The following is a 20,189-nucleotide window of genomic DNA, read 5'->3' as shown; positions in this document are numbered from 1 at the left end:
ACCTGTCCACAGTGGGATAGAATGAAAGTGTTCAGGGCAGCAGACACATCAAACGGCATTGGATTCTACTGTATGGAAACCATTGCTCCCTGACAAACAAGGCTCTATGGCTCCTCTTGGATGCATTACAGATCTAATATCTAATCCACAGCTACAGGAAGTGCTTGTGTTTCTGCTTTTACTGCCAAAGGTGGTTTAACCAGAACCAGTTATTACAAGTATTATTGTTCCATTATCAGTTATGATGGAACAATAATAAATTGAAGTGACACAAGAGACAGGAGAGCTGCCTAACTTTTTAAATAACCGTCATCTTATGGCTACAGCAGTTGTAATGTGATGTAAGTCAATCAGGAAATGTTCCCCATAAAGCCGGAGAAACATATCCATTCTCAGGATGGGTATTTTAGGGTTGGCTCATGGTCGAGGGCAGCAGGACCCACGTTACCAGAATGGGGCTTTAAATGGGATGATGAAGAGGAAACTGAGTGTCTGCTCTCATAGGTACTTGGCAGAAGAATGACATATAACCCAAGGGCCCTGTATCAGGAAACAGAGGCAGCGCCTGTGAGGGATTATCTATGGTGTTAATGAGTGTCGTGGTTAAACTGGAGTGAATTAAATAGTATTAAAGGTGAATTTGGAGCCTCCGGTGTCATGTAGCTGAGCAGCGGGGGGTTGGTAAGTGCTGGTGGGGGAGCAGACGGAAGCGTAGTGTGTTTGGGGCCCCCGGGTAAAATAGGAGGCAGGGGAGAGGAGTCAGGTCGGTAAGATAAGTTGGCCTGCTGTCCTGTTTATCGGAGGGATGAGAGGCACAGAGCGAAGGCTCAGCTCAGGAAGGAATGAGCGGAGTCATCGGGCTTGTGAAACACGACGCTCCGTCTTGATTGCCCATAGCAGCTGGGCAGCCACTGTATCTGTGCGACAGTGTGCATCGCCTCACATGTGAGCAGAGGCATGGGTTTCTGTTCAGGAGAGGAGGTTTAATAACGTGGGATCACTCTGTCCAACCTATTGTGTTGGTTACTGCAGGTACTGTTCTTTCGACTGATCTGGGATCCTTCTACTGCGCTAACGAGACGCCAACGATCTCCTTCTCCCAGCGTGTCATCGTCTGCGTTTATGATGCATTTAACACATTTTGTTATAGCGAGAACCTAATCTTAGCTGCTCCACATGAGAACGTCACCGTGTGCTAAACACATCAAAAGATGTAAGCTAATGCCACTTGGCCCTGACACAGGGTTCCTGTTGAGCTAATACACGTAAGTAATCTGATGTAGACAAGCAGAGGTTCCTTCAGAACAGTGGGAAAGTCAAAGCTCTTCTCAGTCCCGAGTGCTTCTAGGCGTTTGAAGGGCTCGTCGTGCAGCAATGCATGCTGGGTCAGAGATACAGGGCACAGGGTGGAGAGCAGGAGCGAGTGAGGGTAAAGAGGGAGTTACAGACAGATCAATGCAACTAAGACATGTCACTAGATGAGATGCGTCTATGTTGTCAAAGAATAATTCAAATACACTTATTTTATTACCATCTAAGCCCCTCAAACAGTAAGAGACTGAACTATGGAACAAAAACTGACGATTACATTTTATATGCTGTTGAAAATGCATTTTTATTACAGCTTTTCTACAGATGCTTTAAATCTTCATTGTGCAATTACTAAAGTTAAAGGAAAGGCTTTACAGAAAAATCTAAAATTTAGCGTCTGCCACAAGCAACAACATTTGAAAGTTATGAAAATTATTATTTGAATTTTTAATTATGAAATGAAAATTTCATTCTGAGCATCACGCTTGTATTAAAACGAATGATTACTGTTAACTTTAATTGCAAAGAACCTTTGCTGAAGTGTTCATGTTTCGTATGTGCATCCATGCTGTTCCTTCCTACCTTCTAGCTCGTTCTAAGGGAACCCCGGTGAGGTGGCATCTCTTCGCAATGCGAAGATGGCGACCCTGCTCCCTCGCCCAGGCACGCATGCGTTCCGCCCCTTCACCCAGGAGTCACTGGCGGAGATTGAGAGGTTCAAGGAGGAAAGAACAAAAGCAGCAGAAGTAGAGGCCCATGAGGGAGAAGAGCCGGCATCCCCCAACGCTGATCTGGAGGCGGGTAAGAACCTGCCCATGATCTACGGAGACCCTCCACCGGAGCTGCTCAACACACCTCTGGAGGACCTGGACCCCTTCTACAAAACCCAGAAGGTTAGTCAGAGCATGTTTGGCCTCAGACGTTTGAGGATGTACTCAAATGCTACCGTTTCCATCCATATGTGTGTGCTTTTCAGACCTTTATCGTGATCAGCAAAGGAAACACGATCTACAGGTTCAATGCTGAACCAGCCTGCTACATTCTGAGCCCCTTTAATTTGCTTAGAAGAGGAGCCATCAAAATTCTCATACATTCATATCCTTTGAATGGGAGCTGCCAGAGCTTTTGTGTGCTTAGGTTTGACTGCGGTGAGCCTGCTTGCTTCCTTAACCCTGATCTAAATTATTTAGCATGTTCATCATGATAACGATTCTATCGAATTGTGTGTTCATGACAATGAGCAACCCTCCAGCGTGGAGTAAAACTGTTGAGTGAGTACTTCACTGTCATAGTCTTCATTCATTCATTTGATAGTTTTACATTTATTAAGTTGCATTTTGCTGAATTGCTTTCTAGATATGTTTTTACTGGTATTTATACCTTTGAGGCAACAGTGAAAGTGTTGTCCAGGGGATTCTGTATTGGATCTTTTACATTCCTTCGAGACCCATGGAACTGGCTGGATTTCATGGTGATCAGCATGGCGTAAGTTTCCGAGCACACAACCGACCTTCAACTGACCTTCAGTTTTAAAATATGCTTAAAATAATGTCAGTTACTGTATTGTTGTGAAGTTGACGCAACATTGAAACACTGAATGCTGATGGTTGTAAAAAGGTTAACAAAATACTTTTAAATTAACGTTGAAATATTGAAATATGTTGCCCCGTCAACGTTGATTCACCTTTCAAAATCAACACATAATCTAATGGTCATTCAACCATAATTTGACGTTGATTCAACGTTGCCTGCTGGAAATAAACAAAGCTATTCAAACACATTAGCTACTATGCAAGCTATTCTCCAGCTGTTTGTTCTAGCAAATGTAGGGAAATGAACAAATAGCACTTAGGTCTATTGTTTCATTCATCCATGTCTATCCACAGATACATCACTGAGTTTGTTGACCTTGGCAACGTGTCAGCCCTCAGGACCTTTCGTGTTCTTCGAGCCCTTAAAACAATTACTGTGATTCCTGGTAATTGGTCTTATTAATATTATAATATTAGTTCATAGTAGGTTTGTTAGTGAATTCAAAGCTGCACAGGAGTTATTAAATTTCTGCTTGTTAATAATCTTGGTGGATCATTTTGTTTAGATTTCAATGAAACCGCTGACGTGAACCTTTTGTTCTGTCAGGTTTGAAAACCATTGTTGGGGCTTTGATCCAGTCAGTGAAGAAAATGGTGGATGTCATGATTCTGACCGTCTTTGCCCTCGCTGTGTTTGCCCTTGTTGGCCTTCAGCTTTTCATGGGAAACCTGCGGCACAAATGTGTGCGATGGCCCATCGACACGAATGAAACTGCTTCTGGATTCTTTAACAGCACGGCAGAGTTTAATGGCACCGTGCTGCTCAACAACACAAGAGTAAACCACACTCTGTATCATAACAGTACCTTCAATTTCCAGGAATATATTGAAAACGCAGGTATGTGGATGATGTATTACGTCAGCTGTATTAAGCTAATATTGTTTATAGTGAAATAGATTTCTCCCTTTCTCTTCTGGTTTGGTTATAGATAATTACTATTACTTAGACGGGAGTCTTGATGCTCTTCTCTGTGGAAACAGTTCTGATGCTGGGTATGTACTATCCACACCAGCTCCCCCATGTTTATTGTTATTTTATCTTTTAAATTCAAACACTAACAAAATGAAACAAAAGAGGGTGAGTGCAGGTGGAGAAGTCTAATCCTTGTCCTGACAGGAAGTGCCCGGAGGGATTCACGTGCATGAAGACTGGGAGGAACCCCAACTTTGGCTACACCAGCTTTGACTCCTTCGGCTGGGCCTTCCTGGCTCTCTTCCGACTCATGACCCAAGACTTCTGGGAAAACCTTTTCCAGCTGGTTGGCACTTCTCCCATTTGTTACATATTTGCGGCCTCCAATTTGAAGTAGTTACAGTCTAAACTTGAATTTATTTTTACTTAGTACTCGTAGCTTCTCTTTTGCTCTAAACACAGACCCTGCGAGCGGCTGGGAAAACATACATGCTGTTCTTTGTGGTGATTATCTTTCTGGGCTCCTTCTACCTCATCAACCTCATCCTGGCTGTGGTAGCTATGGCCTACGATGAGCAGAATCAGGCAACACGCCGAGAGGCCATAGAAAAAGAGGAGGAGTTCCAGCGGCTGCTAGAGCAGCTCAAAAATCAAGAACAGGTATCCATCATGATAAAAGTATTTGGACATGTGTCAGACATTAACACTGTTAGTCACACTGTCTGCAGTAAAACAGAATCTTTAACTGTTTACCTGAAAGGCTCAGATTCTTGGAAGTCGAGCAACTTTAACCAGTAAGAAGTCGCTCAGTCATCAGACAGCGTCCGATTTAGCAGATGATGATAATGAAAATGATCAAGACATCAAGGACTGTAATGGGAGAGTTGTTCCTCGTCTCATCGTCAGAGCGCCAACCCTGGTTGAGGTACGCAAATCCCGATAGCAATCTGGAAAAGTTTATAACATACAGATTTAGATGTTGCTGAGATTTCTTGGATGGATTATTAATGTGCTGTATTTTGCAGTCTCGTGCAGATCAGGAAGTCAGGGAGAAGTCATTAGGCTCTGTGCACAGCATGCTTCATCTGGATGAACCAGGCCTGACACAGAGATCTGCCAGTATTGCTACTGTGCTGACAGCAGCGGCTATGGAAGGTACAACAGAGATCAGAGACACTGAAAGTAGCATTAATGAAGTGCTTCGAATATAAAACATTTTATGATACTCCACTGGAAACCCTCCAAGATGACCTGTGCTGTAGGTGAGGATACTGGCAGTTGAACTACCCGAGTGTTTTGTCTGACTGTCTGTTTGTCTAGAGTTGGAGGAGGCGCAGAGGCCATGCCCACCTGGTTGGTACAAGTTTGCCGACCTCTTCCTGAAGTGGGACTGCTGCACACCCTGGGTGGTTTTTAAAAAGTGGGTGCACTTTGTAGTGATGGACCCTTTCGTTGACTTGGCCATCACCATCTGCATTGTGCTCAACACCCTCTTCATGGCCATGGAGCACTACCCCATGACCCCGGAGTTCGACTATATGCTCTCAGTGGGGAACCTGGTGAATACGAATTGTGTTCATTTCACATTAAGACATTTCAGTCTTGATTAATTTCCTTGTAAAGACGAATGTTTTACCTGTTTAGGTTTTCACTGGGATCTTCACAGCAGAAATGTTCTTCAAGCTCATCGCCATGGATCCCTACTATTACTTTCAGGTTGGCTGGAACATTTTTGACAGCATCATTGTGACTCTGAGTCTGGTGGAGTTGGGGCTGGCAAATGTTCAGGGCCTGTCTGTTCTCAGGTCCTTTCGTCTGGTGAGAAACTATTTGTTTCGATCCATTTACCAGAGCTACATTAAACATTACTCCCCATGCATATCATTGTCTGTGTTTGTGTGTTGAAATAGCTGCGTGTCTTCAAACTGGCCAAGTCCTGGCCCACTCTCAATATGTTGATCAAAATCATCGGGAACTCAGTAGGAGCTTTAGGGAACTTGACCTTGGTGCTGGCCATCATCGTCTTCATCTTTGCTGTGGTGGGCATGCAGCTCTTTGGGAAAAGCTACAAGGACTGTGTGTGCAAAATCGCCCTGGACTGTGAGCTTCCCCGCTGGCACATGAACGACTTCTTCCACTCCTTCCTGATCGTGTTCCGCATCCTGTGCGGGGAGTGGATCGAGACCATGTGGGACTGCATGGAGGTGGCAGGAGCCGGGATGTGTTTAGTCGTCTTCATGATGGTCATGGTCATTGGAAATCTAGTGGTGAGGGCAAAATGCATCAATTCAATGCTGATATGCTGTGATATGATGACAGATGTGATTGTGTTCAGACGCACTCACCATGCATCATAAATGGACGGTTATTTCTGAGCTCACTGACCTCTGAACCACCGTCACCACCGAGAAGCTGTAAAGCTGACAAAGTGTTTTGCTAAATTGTTCTAAATCTCAGTTATCCTGTTCTAATGCCATGAGAACTTGAGGTCTGCTTGTGTTGAGGTTTATTGTTAATCCACACTGAGATGCCTTTGCTGAGGCATCTCAGTGATTTATCTCGAGCAAGGCCAGAACACAGTATTCAGCTGAACACAGGGTCATCTTTTACATTGATCCAACAGAAAAAAACCAGCTGATGAATACTGATGAATGATCACTCCATCATATTTAGTATCTAGAGCCAAAGCCATTTCCCCTTCAGGTTATTCATAGAAATGAAAAGGAAATGACTTAGCTAAGTGCTGACAAATGTATCAGACTCCCAGCTCACGCTGTGCCAGAATTATCACAGCTTTTTTCATTTGTCACACTCCTCCCGCAGCCTTCCAACAGCACTCCACCCCTCTCTCACCTCGCATTTAAATGCACACTGCTTGCAACAACATAAAGGTAAATAATACGCTCACACTCTTCACGAGAGGGAGAATTCTATTTAAATCAGATAACTTGAGCCACCAAATAGTAGTTTTGACCTTGAGTATGTGCTAAGATCCAGCTCATGTAAGCTTGCTGCCACTGTGGGAACGAACACGGACAGCTGATCCAGCAGAGCTCAGGTGGCAGCTGGACTGGGTGTTAAAGGAAAATCATTCAGTAGCTGATTGACCTGTACGTGATGAAAAGCTTGCCTGGCCCACTCACACTCACACCATGATTATAGGGCTCCCATTATATGCAATCACTGTGCAACAATGAGTCCCTCATATGAAGGACAAGCCTACATAAAATCACTCCTCTTTTCTTACTCACAGCCGAGACATGGACCGAGACAACCTGCCTGTGTAACCATGATCTCCTGCTAAACCTGGGAAATAGACGAGTAGGTTTAAGAAACTAAAAATAGCCACGTCTGCAGCAGGAGGCACACGCTATAATATAAGTACCATGAGACGAACAATTTGATATGTGATGGCTTTTGTGTTTTACTGGAGTTCAGTGTCTACACAGTTTGAGTCAGTGATCAACAGCTACTCGCGTGGCCTAAATTGTAAATTCTTATTAATACTGGAAAAATATTTAAAAACTCAGCTTTTAATGTTTCTCATCCTAGGTGTTGAACCTCTTCCTGGCCTTGCTGCTCAACTCCTTCAGTGGAGACAACCTCTCAGCAGGAGATGATGACGGAGAGATGAACAACCTCCAGATTGCCATCGGCAGAATCACACGGGGCATCAACTGGTTGAAAGCGTTCGCCGTCCGGACGGCCACGCGATCTCCTGGCAGAAAGTCCGAGGAGCCCGAAGAAGGGCCCAGGGGTGACACCGAGCCTAAAACGGAAGGAATCGAAATGAATCACCTGGATTCCTGTGAGGATTACAAAATAGCAGATGGAATACCCAATTGTTTGGTTGAAGGCCGGCCTTCTGGGTTTATAGTGGACGGCGAGCAGAGTCTCACTGTGCCGATCGCCCAGGGAGAATCAGACTTTGAATACCTGGGCGAGGACGATGAGGATAATGACAACGTAGATCACGATGCCTATGATTCAGAGGTTTTAGATGATGAAAACAGCCAGCATAGCAGGGTATGGATATCAATCACCCGCTGTACCTACCACATGTACTTATTGAATGTAAATGTTGTATTGTGCAAACTACAATTAGTTTGATCAGCTGATTCTGATTCTGATATCAACTTTATGAAACAGCCTGTGGACGATGGAGAATCCTCCGTGTGCAGCACGGTGGACTATCACCCACCTGAGCCTGAAGTGGAAGTGGAAGAAGAGGAGCCGGAGCCGGTGGAGCCAGAGGCCTGCTTCACTGACAGTACGAGCAGCCTGTAAAACAGCAGATGAAACATGTGCTCAGTTAGACAGTAGCTGCTTTTTGTCCTTGCTCATCCTAAACCTTGCCTCTTCTTAGACTGTGTGAGCCGCTGGCCGTGTCTGACTGTAGACATCACCCAAAGCAAAGGCAAGAAATGGTGGAACCTGCGTCGAACCTGCTTCACAATTGTGGAGCACGACTGGTTTGAAACCTTTATAATCTTCATGATTCTCCTCAGCAGCGGCGCTCTGGTGAATGTTGTCTTCAGTCGACCAATGATAATGAAGTAATGCTGACTCTTTAATGATGGCCATTATTTTTCAACAGGCCTTTGAAGACATACACATAGAAAGACGCCGAAATATCAAAATTATCCTGGAGTTTGCAGACAAGATTTTCACGTACATATTTGTTGTGGAAATGCTGCTTAAATGGGTCGCATATGGCTTCAAGACCTACTTCACAAATGCCTGGTGTTGGTTGGACTTCTTCATTGTGGATGTAAGTTCACATGTTTTAGATTTATCTACACATTCACCAACATCTACGGTAATACTTCAAAAGCATATGTTTTGGTTGTGCCACAGATTTCACTGATTAGTTTAGTGGCCAACTGGATGGGATACTCTGACCTTGGACCAATCAAATCCCTTAGGACCCTCAGGGCTCTGAGGCCTCTACGAGCATTGTCAAGATTTGAAGGGATGAGGGTAAGTTTTATAAGAATGACACCCTAAACTTTAGCCAGTACGCATGGCTAACACCGACCCTGTTGTCTGTTGAACGCATGCTTACACCGTGGCTGCTTTAACAGAGCTCACTGAGGTAAGAGCACCAGCAAAGTATTGTTAGTTTTGTTTGTTAGTAAGTAAAATACTAACTCAAACCCGTCTCTGCTGAGCAGGTGGTGGTTAATGCTCTTGTCGGGGCGATTCCTTCCATCTTCAACGTGCTGCTGGTGTGCTTGATCTTCTGGCTCATCTTCAGCATCATGGGAGTCAACCTGTTCGCTGGCAAGTTCTACCGCTGCCTCAACACCACGTCAGAGGAGCGCTTCCTCATGTCAGAGGTCAACAACAGGACCGAATGCATGGCCATCAAAGAAGCTACGCAGGACGCCCGCTGGGCCAACGTCAAGGTTAACTATGACAACGTGGGACAGGGCTACCTGTCCCTGCTTCAAGTGGTGAGAACGGTTGGAGAATGAACAGCTGTTGTGCTTGATAAAACACCAGCTGAGACTATGTCCTTCATTTTTGCAGGCAACTTTTAAAGGATGGATGGATATCATGTACGCTGCCGTTGACTCGAGAGAGGTGTTCATTTACAAACAGCTCATCATTTGGGTTTATTTTATTCTCACAGCTGGATGACAGCGCTCTTTTAGTGTTAATCATCATCTCTCCACTTTTTTTTGCTTTTCCTTTTAGATAGGGGAGCAACCTTCTTACGAGATCAACCTTTACATGTACATGTACTTTGTCATCTTCATTATCTTTGGCTCCTTCTTTACACTCAACCTTTTCATTGGTGTCATTATAGACAATTTCAACCAGCAAAAGAAAAAGATAAGTATCAAGGGAATGTCAGCAATAATTAAAAAGGCATTTGTGCACTTCTTCATGCTGCATTTATTCTTATTTTGCATAAATTGTTTGATTTAAACACCCAAAATAACTGTTGGGTTTTCTTGTGTTTGCACTTTGGAGACAAAGACCTGTTTATGACTGATGAGCAAAAGAAATACTATGAAGCCATGAAGAAACTTGGTTCCAAGAAGCCACAGAAGCCAATTCCCCGCCCAACAGTATGTCCTTTATTATTGTGTGTAACATATTTTGTTATATTATATTTGCTAAAGACTCAGGATTAGTTATCATGTACATACGTACTGTATGTATGTGTGTCTGTATGTATGTAAAGAGCAAGAAGACATCAGCTTGGTATGTGTGGCACGGCGATGTCATCGATGACCCCTGTGGTGACCTTTGGCTGGTGTGAACAAGCCGAATGACCTTGTTGGATTTGTGTTTCTCCTCCCCGTCTTCCTTTGACCTGCAGAACCTAATCCAGGGAATGGTGTTTGACTTCATCAGTCAGCAGTTCTTTGACATCTTCATCATGGTACTCATCTGCCTTAATATGGTGACGATGATGGTGGAGACAGATGACCAGAGCCCAGAAAAGGAAGATTTCCTCTTTAAAGTGAATGTGGCTTTCATTGTTGTCTTCACTGGGGAGTGCGTGTTGAAGCTCTTTGCCTTGCGACAATACTTCTTCACCAATGGATGGAACGTTTTTGATTTTGTCGTGGTCATCTTGTCCATCGCAGGTGGGTGACGAACTGATTAAACTGCTACTCAAGTGTTCAGACAATAAACATTTATAGGCTGTCTCTCACTATATGCATCTCTTTTCATTTCAGGTACAATGCTCTCAGACCTAATAGAGAAGTACTTTGTGTCACCGACTCTCTTCAGAGTGATCAGACTTGCCAGAATAGGTCGGATTCTGCGTCTTATAAAAGGAGCTAAAGGCATTCGTACACTTCTCTTCGCCCTGATGATGTCACTTCCTGCCCTTTTTAACATTGGGCTCCTGCTCTTCCTCATCATGTTCATTTTCTCCATATTCGCCATGTCAAACTTTGCCTATGTCAAAAAGGAGGCTGGAATCGATGACATATTTAACTTTGAAACCTTTGGCGGCAGCATCATCTGTTTGTTTCAGATTACAACATCAGCCGGCTGGGATGGACTTTTGCTCCCAATGCTAAACCGAGAACCTCCAGACTGTGACCCAAACTTTGAGCATCCGGGCACAGACGTAAGGGGTAACTGCGGCAACCCAGGTATGGGCATGATGTTCTTCTGCAGCTACATCATCATCTCGTTCTTAGTGGTGGTCAACATGTACATTGCCATCATCTTGGAGAACTTCAATGTGGCACAAGAGGAGAGTGGTGATGCGCTCTGTGAGGAAGACTTTGAGATGTTCAATGAGACTTGGGAGAAGTTTGACGTGGATGGAACTCAGTTCATAGAGTATGTCCATCTCTCAGATTTCTGTGATGCTCTACAGGAGCCGCTGAGGGTTGCAAAGCCTAACCGGCTTCGCCTAATTGAAATGGACCTGCCTCTGGTTATCGGGGACAGGATTCATTGTCTGGATGTCTTGTTGGCTGTCACACAGATGGTGCTGGGTGACACCGTGGAGATGGCAGCAATGCGGGAGAGCATAGAGGCCAAGTTCATCTTGAGCAACCCCACGTCAGCCTCCTTTGCACCCATTACCACAACAGTGCGCCACCGAGAAGAGGAGTGTGCTGCTGTAGTTATACAGAGAGCTTACCGCAAGCATCTCCTGAAACGCTGCATACACCACGCTGCGTTCATGCACCGCTGTAGGAGGATAGGCAGAAAGGACGAAGGTGAAGCTCCACAAGAAAATGAAGGGCTGCTTGGCCGAAAGCTGGGAGTGCTCTACGGGAGCAACCAGGACTTGGCAGAAGAGATGGAGAAGGCTGCTTTAGAAACTCTAGTAAGACAACAGCTGCTTAATCCAGAGACAGTGACCCACGATACAGGAGCATCGTGTGGTCCAGAACCACCTGAGCCAAACATCATAGTTGTACCTGTAGAAATTACTAATGAGGTTTTATTACACACTGCCCCCAGCCAACTTCTTTTGCCCCTGCAGGCAAACTTGAAGGAGTCGATTGTATAACAAACAGCAAATGAAACTTTAAATGTCTCCCCCCTGTTCCTTTTCTCCATAATGAGGACATCACACAGTGCTAAAAAAATTTTAAACTGCCTTTATTTATGATCATTATACCAAAAAAGGAGATTGCTTTTTATGATAAATTAATTCTCTTTTTTGGTTAAAGAACTAGAAAATGGAGTACACACACTTATCCAACAGAAACCTCTAATTGGCTGTTTTAAATCAGACAATAAAATAAAAAATCCCTGTTTTGTTCTAAGATAAAACATCTTTGTGGACCAAAATCTGTGTTGTGACAGATTTCTACTACAGAAAACGAACCTGAACAAAACAAACAAACAGAATGAGGTTGTTTCACTAAAACTAATCTAAAACTATTCAACATAACTGGGTTTTGCTCTGATTGCCTCATTAACAGATGGTGGCCAGGGGATTTAAAGTTCAGATATGGCAGAAATATTAATAAGGAAAAATAACTTTCTTTGTATGGAAAAAAACATGTACACTAATTTCCAACCTAACGACACCTTTAAAATCATGAGAAACAGAAATATCCCTTTTCTTCAAAGACATTTTACTGCTGCTTTCTTAAAGAGCGATTCATTCAGTTAGACCTCTAAATAATTTTGTATTGTGAAATACATTTTGTACATATGTTCATTTACAACCCCCTGTTAGTAGCATGGGCCACTAATGCAGTTCTGTCCCTGACTGGCCCAGTTTATATTGCACTATTTATATCCCTTCCAGGTTTAGTTCAAACTTTAAACTGTAAGACTACAAGCTTCCTGTCAGCACCGATATCTGCATGTTTTATAAATGCCTTGTCTGTCTTTGGCCTCGGAGCTTAGAAATGTGTCATCATTCAGGTTTTTACGTCATCTGTGAAAATGTGTTTACATTACCTTGGTTGAGTAGAACTGCAAATTATAAAATTGCTATACACTTTCAATATGTTTTGCCTCAGGTTGGATCAAGTGAAGATGTGTTAACTTGATTTTAAACTAAATCAGAATATGAATTAGCTTTTTTATTTTAGCAGTGGCTCCAATATCAGTATAGCTTAAGTCTGTCCTCATGAAAAAGGCTGCTTTACCTGTTGTCTTAACTGAAATTGAAATGTCTTACCTTTCAACATACAAGTGTGAATACAAGCACTTTTATTTTTTTTCAAGAGATAATAGAAGGTTCTCTCCTTCAGAACTGTTTTCACACCAACCTAGGAGAAAAAGCAGAAATCATTATTTTCCTCCTTATCTTTGGGATGTGACCTGCAGGAGACTGACTTCAGAACCGATTAACACACTGCTGCACTGAACTACAGTCTCTTCTGACATAGTCACAAGACAGTGTCCTTCTTTTGTTTACATTTCTAATGTAGGGAGGGCCATACAGGAAGTTTTACTGTCACATCTACACTCAGTATTGCTTGTACAGTATATATATTTTTCTGTTAATCGTGTATTTTTATCATTTTGTTATTGTAAAATTTTAAAGACGTTAGAATAAAGTTCTTATTATAGGGAACAGTAGGCTGTGAGTTTATGTTGTTGAAACCACACGAGTGCATGGACGCCCTCTGGTGGCCGTGAGCTGAACCAGCTGCCAAAATGAATTGGTAGTAATTACACAAAGCGCCCGAAAAACTCAACTAAGTATAACTTGATAATTTACGGCTCTAGGTGCCAATGAAATAAACCCTTTTGTTCACAGTCTCTTAAATAACCCGTTTCCCTTGTTGCCAATGCATTTGTTAGTCAGACAGGTTTTAACCACTAAACACGTCATCAACCCTCTGGTTGGTCTATTTTCTTCTAACACCACACACAAAGTGTAGTAAGAGTGTGGTGGGAAGTCTCCACAATAGCTGAAACAGACTGAAAGAAATCAAACTTACAGTATGAAGCCTTTTAAGCTGTGTTTACACTACCGTTTTAATTGTAAAACGTAGCATTTAATACACTTACTTAAATATTCTCAATTTTATGGAACTCACCTATAGAAAAGGTTTACTGGAGTAACATTTTACATTGAAATATTTTTTGGGTCTTCTTTACACACGTAATAAAAAACCATCAAAGCAAAACAACGCACCTGTTGCAGCCTGGACAATGCTCATATGTGGTGGCTAGCCAACTAGCTAGTTAGCCCGTGATGCTAACCCCAAAACGTCGGTTGTAATATTTAAAATTAAGGCTCATCAATAAAGCTTCTCGCAGTACAACAGTCTATTCTAGTCTATTGTAGTAATAGTTATGTTATGTCGATTTATGACTCTAGTCTAAACCGTATGGGTTTAATATATTTTTCGTACAACTTTAGAACCCCGCGCGCTTGGGTTCACGTTGCTCCCTCCCACCAGCCAATCACATCACAGAGTCACTGACATGACACTTAAACCTCCAATGACGTTACAAAACCAACCTAATAGTAAAATACAAGCGCAATCACGGTACATTACAACCAAACTACACCATTTGTCTTATTCTCAACGCAAATGGCCTCGATTGACAAAAACACATAATAGACAACACTTAAACCAGTTTAGCACGAGAAAATACAATTGTGGTTTTCCAAATATCTAGTAAAATTTATTTAGGGGCATATTATTGCTCATGTGTCCAGCTGTAATTATCTTGTTTGATAAGGGATTCAGACTAATGGGGTATCTGATCCATTTGCATGTGTCTGTGGTTGCATGCTCTGCCTTGCCCAGTGCTGCTTGACATTACATAAAAAGGATGTGAGCTCAGCTGTGCAGTTACTCTGTTGTGTGTTGCAGCTTTCTGATTGTGTTACCTAGCTGATGGATGCAGTGTGAGGAGCTGTGCCCACTGATTATTTGCATTTCTTGTTTTCTTAATAATTGGTCTATGGAATTAAAGTGACTTCACCGGTTGTACTGGGGCCACTCACCCCAAAATATAATTTTCATTGTAAGAGGGTTAGATTGTGGGCGAGCCACAGCCACAGTTTTCAAATATATAAAAGGATTTAAAATGAAACTTAATATGATGAGAGGCCCTCGCCTTTAGACACTAAATGCCACGTCCCGATCTGAGTCACATTTTATTCATTGTGTTTAGAGGAGGGTGGTGTTTCCTGTCAGGTTGTTAAAGGCAGCGGTTCATCTCCTGCTCACACACTGTGAAAACACCGCACAGAAAAAGTGAGCGAGCGCTGCGAGATTCATATTTGCTTCGAAAATTATGAAAATGCGACGCGCTTGGCCGACCTTAAACCTTCACCCTTGACTGCATGTGGACCGTGCATAACAACACAAAGAGCTGTGGACTTCGTGGTGCAACGGTACCCACTCAGTTACAGCTGTAACATAAACTGCCCTAATGTGAATGATGTGTGCGATTAGAGCAGAAAACCTGGGGAAAACCAACAACACTTGAGAAAAACACGCAACCTCCAGTCAGAAAAGTCACATCTGACGTACGAGGTCAACCTCGTGACCTTCCAGCTGTGGAACCACTTATTATAGCACAAACCACAGCGCAGTGTAATAAAGGATATCTGCATTTATCTGCAGTGTAAATAACAAAATACAAAATAGAACAACTACACAGAGTTGTTTACTGTAGAAGCAAAACCCAGATGAAGCAGATATGTCCTAACATCTATGGCATTAAATTCACAGTTGCTAAACAATGGACCCACATATATTCTCCTTTTTTTAGTCCCTTCATGAGAGCAGTCTCAGGACCTTTGCCTCATTCCCTGCATCAAAACCTTCACCTCCACCAAGAAAAGCAACTGGTTGAGGGTTTAGTCAACATCAAGTAAAAGACAAAAAAGGGGAAATACTCATTAGTTCCAACGCAGCACGACGGAGGAAATTCATCCATCTTAAATGTCAAACCTTCTGTGAGAGAGAAGCAGTGAAGCTACAAACTGAGATATTCACCATTTAAAACTACAGCCTGTCTTTGTGCATGTGTGACGCTTTGCTCATGTTTTCACATCGAGGCCAAGGTTTACGTTTGAAGATAAATCTGCGAGATTGCAGCTATAATTTAAGATAACAAGTGCGTGACAGTACATCAGATGAGAGCAGATTATTTTCTCACTGGTTCCTCCAGTTCCTCTGGAGATTCAACATCGGAAAAGCGTTTTAAATTAAAAAGACAGAATTACTAAAAGGAGTCGCTTCGGTGACACTGAAACTCGGGTATTCTTTCTGCGCTGGAACTGACCTGATAATAATTTGCTGTTGTTACCGTAAAATATTATTTAAAACCATCCTTCACATCCTTGGATGCTTTAGTTGGCAGCTGTTTTCATTTTGCCCCTAAAGTGAAACGTGTGAATGAATGTTGACCCGTTCCTAATCGAAGCGTGGGCCGTACAGGGTTATTTTGGTCGCGCGCGCCTTCCCTCATTTCCCTTCGCTGTAGAACCTGTGCAGTGACAGACTGCGCCGCCGCCGCCGGTGCAGACTCGTCTTCCTCTTCTTCACGTCTTCACGCCGTCCGACGTGGAGCTGGAAGCAGTCTTCTTTCGGGTGCCACCATGCGCTGGTTGCTGGCTGGATGCTGTGGCCTTGCTTTAGTCCATCTCTCAGGTAGGTCATAAACACTTGCACTTTAACATCTATTTAATTGAGACTGAGTGCCTGTTAACATGAAATGTGTGTGTGAAGATGAAAAAAGCTTTGGTATTAAATGTGAATCATTATCAGTGTGTGAATGTTACAGCGGCCGTGTAACCTTTAGGACGAGTTCCACAGGAATTGTAATTTAACTTAATTGTCTTTTTCACACATTCGATCACACGGCAGAGACGCTGTTTGCATGTTATTTTTGACTCCACAGTAGCAACACTTCCTGACCATCTGGGGAAAAAGAGGAAGTTCTCTGTTGAGACAAAGACTATAATATTATTGTCATGTTAATGAACTAATGTCTACTTTGTTATTTGAATGCACAGTATCACATATTGACTTTAGGCTGGATCAACCAGTGCATCAGTCATATTGTCTCCCACCAATTCTTAATTAGAGCCACAACTAATGATTGCTCTCTTAAATGTATTGCTGAAAAGTTTTTACCATATAATCCTAAGCATGAATATAACAAGGCAGAATGTCTTCACCTCTTTCATCGACCGCCTCTGTTTCTGTCTGCCCAGTCTCTCTGCAGCTCTCTCAGAGGCCTCGCTTTTACGGTCTGAAAACCAACACAGAGAACGTGATGATTTACTGTTTGCCCTCGAAGTCAGACCTGTCGGCCACTGTCCAGTGGTACAAGGGAGCACCCAACGACAAGCCGGAGAACAGAACGCTGGTGAAAGCAGGGCACGAATTCAGTTTTCATGACAGGAAAAAGACTAATAGCAGCGTTTTAATGATACACAAAGTATTCGCAAAAGACAGCGGGGTGTATTTCTGTAAGACAAACGAAGTATGGGGATCTGGAACTCATCTTCTAGTTGTCAGTGAGTGTCAGTAACACTGAGCAATTTGATTGGTTCAAAGCCTGCGACAGCACAATTAAGGCGACTCTTTTCCTTTGCAGAATGGACTGACATCAGCGTTGCAGTGCACCGGTCCAGGATGAAGGACGGCCTCATCATCCTCCAGGGCCTGCTGATGGCCGCATGCATTGCTGCTGTGGTGCTGCGCAAAAACAACCTGGTGAGCGACAAAAACGCCTGAGGCGAATCCTTCCCAGACGGCAGAGGAGGCAGAACAAAGCGCCTCCATTCAGACATCAGGCTTCTGTGAAAGATCGTTTGAAAAGCAAAATGCTTTAGTGGCAGCCATGCCGCTCTGTGACAGGATTTCAGCAGCCACTTTCATAGATGTTACGGTCGATTCTGGGTTCAGAGGTGTTGAGGTTTCAGTTTTATTATGGGATTTTTACAGCGGTGAGAGGTCAGAGGTCACAGTCAAACAGGCCTGGACGATAGTGAGGCAGGTGATGCTCACACTCATCTCTCCTGTGTTTTCTTCGTAATCAGCGGCAGAAGGAGGACGGCATCTACGAGGAGCCTGAAACGGACCACATTTACGAGGTGAGCGGACTCATCTCTGCTGCGCTCAGAGACGACTTCCTTTATCGCACGTGACCTTTAATCGTCGCTGAGCGGACGCCGCAGCTGCGCGTCTTCACGAGGACCAAGCAGACAGCGCCTCCTCGCACCGCTGAGCTTCTAACCACAATTGTCTCCTCACGGCAGCGCTCACGTCTTAATTCAGTCTATGTTCTATGTGGAGGTGCACAGAGTTGGTTCCGTGGTATTTGCTGTTTTTCCTGTGTCAGAGAGCTGGAGCCAGCTAACGGGTTGGGTGTCTCCCCTGCAGGGTTTGGCCATCGAGTCGTGTGGAGGAGGCCTGTATGAGGAACTCACCGTGTACGCGCAGCCCGAAACAACCGAGGCCCCGTGGGAATGAAAGTGACAGCCCTGAACCACTGCTCGCCTCAGTGTCTTAAATGTTAACAGGCCCCACGGGTTTGGAGACGTGTCATTTACTCCCTGTCCCAGCTCAGTTCGCCGTTTCTTTGTAGTCGTCCAGCAGTGAAATGTTTTCCGTGGGGTTTTCTGCATCAGTGCGACCTGAGACCTAATGTGAGCACAGATCAAATGTGCAAAACTGAGCAGGTGCCTGTTGAAAACCACTGTTTATGTGCTGTATATTTGTGCTTTTCAGTAATTTAATCTAAAAAGAGTTCAATTAAATTGTAGTTATAGGTGGTGTTACAATGTGTGCTGTGAAGGACTTTTACACTGTCTCGACTAATTAGACTGAGCTCATCACCGCTTCATGACTGAGAGAAAAACACCAGAGAATGAAAAAAAGTTTCTGTTCTGCTGGAGAAACACTTTTTTTTATTGGCTTGAGGTACAGTGTGTATGAATCAACACATGATCAAATGAACAATAAAAACAATTCTTAAATACATAAATTAATAAAAATATGATTGACTCAAGTTTAATTGTGTGCAGGAAGAACAGATGAAACGAGAAAGTCGACTCTCTGCAAATGTCTCTTGATCTTCTTCCGAATCAGTTCCCAGGATTCAGCGCTGTGGCTCTATGAGGCATAGAGTAGATTATTATCAACAGACAGACGGGCAGACAGACAGGCAGGCAGACAGGCAGACAGACAGACAGACAGACAGACAGACAGGCAGGCAGGCAGGCAGGCAGGCAGGCAGGCAGGCAGGCAGGCAGGCAGGCAGACAGACAGACAGACAGACAGACAGACAGACAGGCAGACAGACAGACAGATAGACAGGCAGGCAGACAGACAGGCAGAGAGACAGACTTACCTTCTGCTTTAGGAGACTTGAGAGGCTGATGAAATGCTCGTGCAGCCCAGGCCTCCTCTCCTGCTTCGTCATCTGTTCGATGACACTCACACAGGAGCGAAGGCCTTCACCCTGCCGAGTTACAACCTGGATAAAGTTCTTCACCTGACCTGCTCCCAGGATGCAGAGCTGTGGTCCTTCTGAAACAGAACCACCACCTCCTCCAGAACCTGAACTGTGAAACCAACTTTATCCTCAGCCTGAAACAAGACAATTGCTCATTAAGGTCCTTGGTTTGTTTAATACCTCATGCTTCATATTGTGTATGAACTGCAGATATGTATTGTAGAAGCCTGCCTGTACAGGTCAGTAGGGAAGGTCACATGATCTGCTTCAGCATCCTCAGTGGTGTTACTAGCCTGCATCACAAACACACACACACACACGATTGAACACGCAGATGACAACAACAATAAACACTACCAACAACAGTCAAAGCAATACACACACCATAGCGTCGAGCAGCCTCAGACAGCTGTCACTGAACTGTAGGAACTCATCCTTCCAGTTGGTCTCATTGCAGCTCAGAGAGGAGCCTGGGCTGAACACAGCGGCCAACAGGCAGAGAATCAACGTTCTGCTCAGCATTTTGAAAGTTGCCTTTGCACAGAGTCAAGTCAGACGCGTTGTGTCTTGTGACGGAGCAGAGCTGCAGCACCTCCTTTATAACAGGACGCCTGACCCCGGGAAACCCACCACGGAAATGTCAAACCCAACATACCTGTCAGCTTTGATTCATTGTCCTTAGGGGGAACCTCAGCTGCACTAAATGACTACGAATATGCATAAATAAATAATATGCATGAACAAGTTCTTAATATTAAAAAATGCAATGAATAACAATATAATCTCAGCTCACTATTTATGTTTATTGTAATAGTTGGCCTGTTGACATTGTGCTGTAAGGGTGATGCTGGTCAGAAACACTGCGTCCACTAGAGGCTGTGAAAGGAAAGCGCCGGCGCTGCGGTCGTCAGAGCAGGAAGGCGGCTCCGTGATGCGCCCCCCCTGTGACGCCCGCCTGTCACGCCGGAACCAGAGAACCTGATCTGAAT

General features: G+C 43.8%; 2 protein-coding genes, 1 long non-coding RNA gene and 1 pseudogene across 5 annotated transcripts; 2 read left to right on the top strand and 2 right to left on the bottom strand.

The window, feature by feature from the left end:
- Positions 1–1,874: 1,874 nt before the first annotated feature.
- On the bottom strand, positions 1,875–14,253 carry LOC114845505 (uncharacterized). 3 transcript variants are annotated; one of them, XR_003783900.3, is made up of 7 exons: positions 13,907–14,252; positions 8,018–8,097; positions 7,655–7,796; positions 5,453–7,585; positions 5,167–5,372; positions 4,570–4,763; positions 1,875–2,009 (listed from the first exon to the last, which is right to left on the bottom strand). It is a non-coding gene; the product is annotated as an uncharacterized LOC114845505 (long non-coding RNA). The 3 variants fall into 3 exon arrangements; XR_008693314.1 differs by lacking the exon at positions 1,875–2,009 and adding an exon at positions 2,050–2,188 and having other exon boundaries at positions 13,907–14,253; XR_008693315.1 differs by lacking the exon at positions 1,875–2,009 and adding an exon at positions 2,050–2,188 and having other exon boundaries at positions 7,655–7,752; positions 13,907–14,253.
- Positions 1,950–13,339, top strand: scn4aa (sodium channel, voltage-gated, type IV, alpha, a). Its single transcript, XM_055504698.1, has 25 exons — positions 1,950–2,204; positions 2,288–2,408; positions 2,495–2,582; positions 2,668–2,796; positions 3,198–3,289; positions 3,451–3,741; positions 3,833–3,896; positions 4,021–4,162; positions 4,279–4,476; positions 4,577–4,741; positions 4,842–4,971; positions 5,137–5,375; positions 5,461–5,634; positions 5,727–6,083; positions 7,369–7,842; positions 7,966–8,086; positions 8,183–8,337; positions 8,414–8,587; positions 8,674–8,796; positions 8,991–9,272; positions 9,349–9,402; positions 9,517–9,654; positions 9,789–9,893; positions 10,148–10,418; positions 10,512–13,339. Exons 1-25 carry the CDS (start codon positions 1,950–1,952, stop codon positions 11,810–11,812), a joined length of 5,643 nt encoding a protein of 1,880 aa, XP_055360673.1. The 3' UTR covers positions 11,813–13,339.
- Positions 14,254–16,210: 1,957 nt separating the features above from the next.
- Positions 16,211–18,759, top strand: cd79b (CD79b molecule, immunoglobulin-associated beta). Its single transcript, XM_029133794.3, has 5 exons — positions 16,211–16,385; positions 16,952–17,257; positions 17,338–17,456; positions 17,783–17,836; positions 18,126–18,759. Exons 1-5 carry the CDS (start codon positions 16,334–16,336, stop codon positions 18,213–18,215), a joined length of 621 nt encoding a protein of 206 aa, XP_028989627.1. The 5' UTR covers positions 16,211–16,333; the 3' UTR covers positions 18,216–18,759.
- On the bottom strand, positions 18,725–20,148 carry LOC114845603 (interferon a3-like; annotated as a pseudogene).
- Positions 20,149–20,189: the final 41 nt, after the last annotated feature.

The sequence above is a fragment of the Betta splendens genome, chromosome 19 (genome assembly GCF_900634795.4).
Source record: "Betta splendens chromosome 19, fBetSpl5.4, whole genome shotgun sequence".
NCBI lineage: Eukaryota > Metazoa > Chordata > Actinopteri > Anabantiformes > Osphronemidae > Betta > Betta splendens.
The sequence above is the reverse complement of the archived record's forward strand: the minus strand, read 5'-3'. Positions and strand labels throughout refer to the sequence as shown.

Excerpts from the sequence above, each read along its gene's own strand:
- scn4aa (XM_055504698.1), top strand. The coding sequence starts at position 1,950 with ATGGCGACCCTGCTCCCTCGCCCAGGCACGCATGCGTTCCGCCCCTTC. Across the intron at positions 2,797-3,197 it reads TTCATGGTGATCAGCATGGC|ATACATCACTGAGTTTGTTG; the intron begins GTAAGTTTCCGA and ends GTCTATCCACAG. Across the intron at positions 3,742-3,832 it reads GGAATATATTGAAAACGCAG|ATAATTACTATTACTTAGAC; the intron begins GTATGTGGATGA and ends GTTTGGTTATAG.
- cd79b (XM_029133794.3), top strand. The coding sequence starts at position 16,334 with ATGCGCTGGTTGCTGGCTGGATGCTGTGGCCTTGCTTTAGTCCATCTC. Across the intron at positions 17,258-17,337 it reads AACTCATCTTCTAGTTGTCA|AATGGACTGACATCAGCGTT; the intron begins GTGAGTGTCAGT and ends TTTCCTTTGCAG. Across the intron at positions 17,457-17,782 it reads TGCTGCGCAAAAACAACCTG|CGGCAGAAGGAGGACGGCAT; the intron begins GTGAGCGACAAA and ends CTTCGTAATCAG.